Consider the following 5,475-nt stretch of genomic DNA (forward strand, 5'->3'; position numbering starts at 1 on the left):
TATATATATATAGGCTCAATTAACTTACCTCAACTTATTTAATGTTCATTATTTTTAATTAAATATAAATAGAGAGCGAACTAACCTATTTGTTTGTTTAGTAAAAAAGATAAAGAATAAAATAAAACTTTTTTTTTTATCACATCAGACCTAACTTTAAAGGTCTGCATCATTCCTGGAAGTGATTTCTTTTGTCATATTGCTCTGCCTTCAAAAAGTCTGGTGGCCACCCTCCAACAAAGGTTTGTGGATGCGCCCCTGTAAATGATGCATATTTTTTTTAGAACAAAGACAAGAGATTTTACTTTCCTCTAGCATTTTCTGGCAGAAATAGTGGGTGTGTTGTGTGTATGTATGTGTGTGTGTGTGTGTGTGTGTGTGTGTGTGTGATGGGGGGGCGGGGGGTCGGTGCAGCAGTGCTACTATATCTAAGGGCTTTCACCCGCAGAACCCCCCATTAGGACCGGAGGATGGATCCAACTAAATACGCGCTCACTCCTATGACCATCCTCTGTAATCTAAGCACGTAGCAAAGTGAGAGGTGAATGGAAAGACTTTAAGGCCTTGGCCCTCAAGACTCTACATATCAACAGAGGAGGGCATCCTTTAAATTCTGATTTCCTCGGTGGTTAGAAAGGTTATTATCCAATCGCCACAAATCCCTTCGCTTTCAGCATTTATCAGCGGCTATAGGTCCTCTGCACAGACAGAAACCGAAGCAGAGGATGTGACATTTGTCTTAAAGACATCTGGACACATCCTAGAGCATATTCCTGAATAAAGGCCATATATTATTTAAAAACAAGACACGTCCTAAACGTGTATCACGCATGCCTCATAATAAGCAGCGCTGTAAATACAAGAACGCATCATTAAGTCAGATTTCGTTGCGTTGTAAAAGGAAAGAAACGCGGCATGACGCACAGCCATTGTAGAAAGTGGCCAATCACCTGCCCGCAGTTTCTTAATGACAAACGACGTTTTATCAATGCGGACGCAGCGGGCAGCAATATGAAATGATGTGAGATCCATTGGGTGCCATAACGAGGTCGATGGCTTCATCCATCGCTGTGCCAGACCCTGCTGTTTTATGGAACATTAACCTGTTGAATGAGAGAGCAGCAGTCCACACTCAGAAACATGTGGTCCAGAATGAAATCATCATTTAAAAGTATCATTTTAAATCATTAAAAATGATTTATCAGGCTCGCAAAATGCAAAGTCACTGTTTCTGAGGCAGAAAATTATTGTTGTTAATTTTGGTTTTGACCACGTGGAGATTTCTCAACTTCAGCCCACCTAACTTTTTCTGCCAACAAACATTGTCCTAACAATGAAAAAGTATTTTGATCAGCATCACACATTACTTTTTAAAGTACTAACTTCTACTATAAGTTCCTAATGAATTCTGGCTATAACAATGAAAATTAATTTCCTGGACGATCATTTAGCCCCATAAAAACCTGACTGCAAACAGATCAAAAGTAAACAAAACTTGTAAACTTAAGCTATAACATGTAGAGTTTTTGTAAAGTTTTTTTTTTTTATGCAGTTTTAACATTTTTGTAATGCGCTGAAAACTTTTTTTCAAACTTTGTGAGCATCAGTTGAATAAAGTAAACCAAACATTCATCATTTAAGGATAGAACAACTCAATGGTCTGCGTAAAGTTGATGAAATAAAGCAATTTATATTAATTAGACATTTTTCAGATAATCAGAGGGAAAAAGAGTGAATTAGAGTGACCCTACCTGCTCTCCCCAGCCGCAGCGCAGGACTCCTTGGCCCCTGGTCCATGTTACCCAGTTAGAAAAGGGGGAAGGGATGGAGGAAGAAAAAAAAGGAAAAGGACAAAAACTTTTTTCCTAGTGTTTCCCTTTCTTCCTCTTCCTCGCTCACTCCCCCTCTCTCTTTCTCTCTCTCGCTCTGGTACTCCTTTCTCCTTTCCTTTTTTTTTCTTTTTCGTCCTACAGTACTTTTTTGGGGGAGACTTGTAGGCTGAAATAATTCGACCCTTCCGCTCCCTATTGCACTCCCAGCAAGTGCTCAGTCAGCTGCAACTAAACGCTTTAGGTGGAAAAAAGGCTTCGGGGGGAAGCGTGAAATGATCACGCCAAGTAAAAAAAAAAAAAAAAAAAAAGCACTCTCGATGTGCACTCATGTCCCCCCACCCCCCACCCATTTTCGTACACGTACACGTACACGAGACAGAAATTGCGCGTGCATGTGTCAACCAGCTTGCGCAGCATGGCGCAAACCCGTACCCTTCCCAGCAGGACCGCGCCCCCTCTTTCGCATCTGTTACCAAGTTCCACTTTACTTAACTTTCCCGCCCACGCCCTGCTCCTCTCCTCTCACTGCTTTTCCCTCTTTTTAATGTTAGATTCCTGCTCTCTGGTGCATTACCAGTTGTCTGCAATGGAGTTTAGCGGGGACCATTTGTAAAACCAGGTCTTTTCCCATCACTTATGAGTGTAAGAGGGTTAGTCCTGGAGTGAATTTATGCAAGGTGCACACTCAGGCACCGCCGACAGAACCCCCAACACTAATTTCTCCAGTGTTTCTTCCCCACTGTGCTTGCGCACACCTGTTACGCACAACGCTCTTTACGCATTGCGCACAGTGTGGATGCGCACGGAGCAGGTGCAACACAGATACAATAATGTCTCTCTGCAATCTTCTCTTAGTATGCGTGGACTTTCTATGGCCAAATGAATGGTGTCGGTCCTAATTTGTATTTTTTATTTTATTTATTCATTTATTTTTTTTTTTGCAGATATGCGCATGATAGCGCGCAAAATTTTATAAGTTGATTTGTTTATAGAACATTTCTACTAATGGTGATAATCAGAAATTTTCCAAGAAGAATTTTATTCTCTGGTGGCACATTTAAAAACATAAAAAAAAAAGATTTGTTTGGGCTAAATGACAATAATACAAGATTAAGTTTTTAAGGAGGAACCAGCAAATCTAAAAGCATAAAAATATAAATATAAAGCTGAACAGTTTCCCCTCAAAGCTCACTGATTCATTTAGTAAATGTATTTGGATAATCAAAACTCATGTTATTATTTGCACACGATTTGAGGACAGAAACTAAGGCAATATTAATCTATCTTTAGGGGAAATTCTATTAATTGTTTGCAATGAATGTGTAAAAGTCCGATATCAAACAAATGGCCTGAAGGCTGAGCCGGAAGTGAGGAATGTATTTGACAGATAACCAAATATCTCTTGTTTTTGTTTCGGAGAAACTAAATCATAGCAATTAAAGACAAAAGGGCGACATTAAGGTCACAGGTTCAAGCTTAACATCAGCATATGTATTTTGTGTTTCACGAGGAGTTGGTAAAAATAAAAAAGCATATTAAAAATTAAACCTTAAATTGTATTTTTGCTTAGCTTAAGGCAGAACCGTGAATATTTAAATTGGCGCATTTATTGTGTTCTTTCCCTCTGTTACGCGTCGCTGTGGCTTCTCCTCCGTCCCTGTCCTTTCCTCCAGACAGCTGTGGGTCTCAGAGTTCACGCTTAGCCGCGAGACAATTGAGTGCGGAACAAAGCGCGAGACAGCAACCCATTTTGCTCCGCTTGTTGCCTCGCGCTGCTACATTCCGACCCTGACCTCCGGCTCGCGCCAACATCATCTAAACATAAACAGGCGAGGTTTCCGCAAGAAGCAGCGACACAAAGACAGAAGAAAGACTGTTTCTTTTATAAAATAAATGTTGGCCTTTCCATTTATCTACTGGAAGGCTGACATCAGCAGTTTAGATGGTTAATGAGAATCAGGCCCAAGTAGAGAGGACTCCAGCTTATGGCCTGCAGGTGGGAAATTAATTGCAAAAAAACACCTTCTCCCACTTCCGGGGAAATATTCACAAGCAGATATGTCCAGATCACTTCTAACACTTTATTCAAGGTGTAATGAAATGCAGAGGAAAGCCTCTGTTATCGTCATCTTGTTTATTTATTTATTTTTTTATTTTATTTTAATTTATTTTTTTTTTTGTTGTGTTTTGTTTTCTGTGAAGGTTAAATTAAGACAAAAAAAAAATACAGTAATAAATCATTTATTTCTCCCGTTGTCACCCCAAAAGGTTTAGTTTTCTTACTGAAAAAATGGCATAATGGCATAATTTGGAAGAGTTTAAGTAATGTCAAAAGGAACTATATTATTATTCATTAAACTTAATTATTCACAATAATAAAATTAAGTTTCAGTATAAGAAATCAATAAATTATTGTAATTTATATCAGTAATAACATTTTTAACATTATAATATACTATTATTACTATTGTTATTTACAAATGGTAAAATTAATATATATATATATAATTTTTATTATTTATAATATTGTTTTCCTATTACAACCGTTATTTTTTTTCCATTATTTTTGTTTACTAAATACCAACAAATCACTAAATTGTGGCCTGTTGTATATCTATATTTATTTATTGATGGATTTTTTTTTTTTTTGTCTTTGTACTTTTTATTTTTTTATTTTTACTTACTTTTTACTTTTATTTATCTAAGTCTAGGCTAGATGTGGGCTTTTGGAGTAACTGACTGACACTTCTGCATTGCCTCTCCTTAATTGCAGTTTTTCTGTCACCTTTCCTCTCCACATTCGGCCTGCCCAAAGAATCCCCCGAAAGGATTCACCATAGCTTAGATATTAATCACCACTTGTTTGTTTTCCACCTCCCGGCGCTAATTAGGCTAATTAATATGAGGAGGGAGCAGTTGGATCGGTGACCCGAGCTCTGACCGAGCGGAACCGGAAAGAATCGCATTAACTCGGGAGACACAAGAAGTGAAGGGGACGATTAGAACAATAAGTAAACACGTAAACACAGGAGGAAAGGCTGCCCGGCTCTCTGGGACTTCTGGCTTCCAGCAGACCGTTGCTGTTCTCTGTAAACCACACGGAAAGTACAGGCCATGGGGGCTTTAATGATACTGGGATTTTAGTTTGTCTGTGAAGAATTAGGCCACATTTTATACCTTTGAAGGATAATAAACAACCAATAATTAAGCCAACTAGAAGACAAGACTTAGAAGATAAAGAGGTCTAATCAGTTTACAGAATAATCATTTTTATTTTATGTTTAAAAAAAAAATGAATAATCTATTGACTTCAATTTTGTCCTGTGGCTTAAATCAATGGAATGCACTGAGTTCTATCTATAAAGACACTTTTCTAAATTCAGCCACATTAAAGTAGAGATCCGCAAAGTGCTTTAGCCCTGCAGAAAACAGGAAGAGAGCGTCAGAAAATGAGCAAAAAAATGACAAAACCAAAGTCTGGTGAGGGTTGGGGGTTACAGTACCCTCAGCTGAAAGCCCCACTTTATATAAACAATCAAAAATTCTTCATTTCAAAATTTCACTTAACTCCATATATTATGATCCCCACTGTACCTTGAATAATTTTTCAACAAACATTGTGCAATAAGGATTGGGTCACATT

General features: G+C 38.1%; 1 protein-coding gene across 2 annotated transcripts in view; it reads right to left on the reverse strand.

Annotated features, from left to right (window-relative positions):
- Positions 1-1,914, reverse strand: part of pax5 (paired box 5) — a 61,685-nt gene extending 59,771 nt beyond the window's left edge. Inside the window, exon 1 of one of the 2 annotated variants that reach the window (XM_015376246.1) lies at positions 1,752-1,914. In XM_015376246.1, coding sequence (XP_015231732.1) covers positions 1,752-1,797 — 46 coding nt within the window. In that variant the 5' untranslated portion in view covers positions 1,798-1,914. The remainder of the gene's footprint in view (positions 1-1,751) is intronic. The other variant, XM_015376248.1, reaches the window with a different exon arrangement.
- Between the last annotated feature and the right edge of the window lie 3,561 nt (positions 1,915-5,475).

The sequence above is a fragment of the Cyprinodon variegatus genome, unplaced genomic scaffold, assembly GCF_000732505.1.
Source record: "Cyprinodon variegatus isolate N-32 unplaced genomic scaffold, C_variegatus-1.0 Scaffold131, whole genome shotgun sequence".
Taxonomy (NCBI): Eukaryota; Metazoa; Chordata; class Actinopteri; order Cyprinodontiformes; family Cyprinodontidae; genus Cyprinodon; species Cyprinodon variegatus.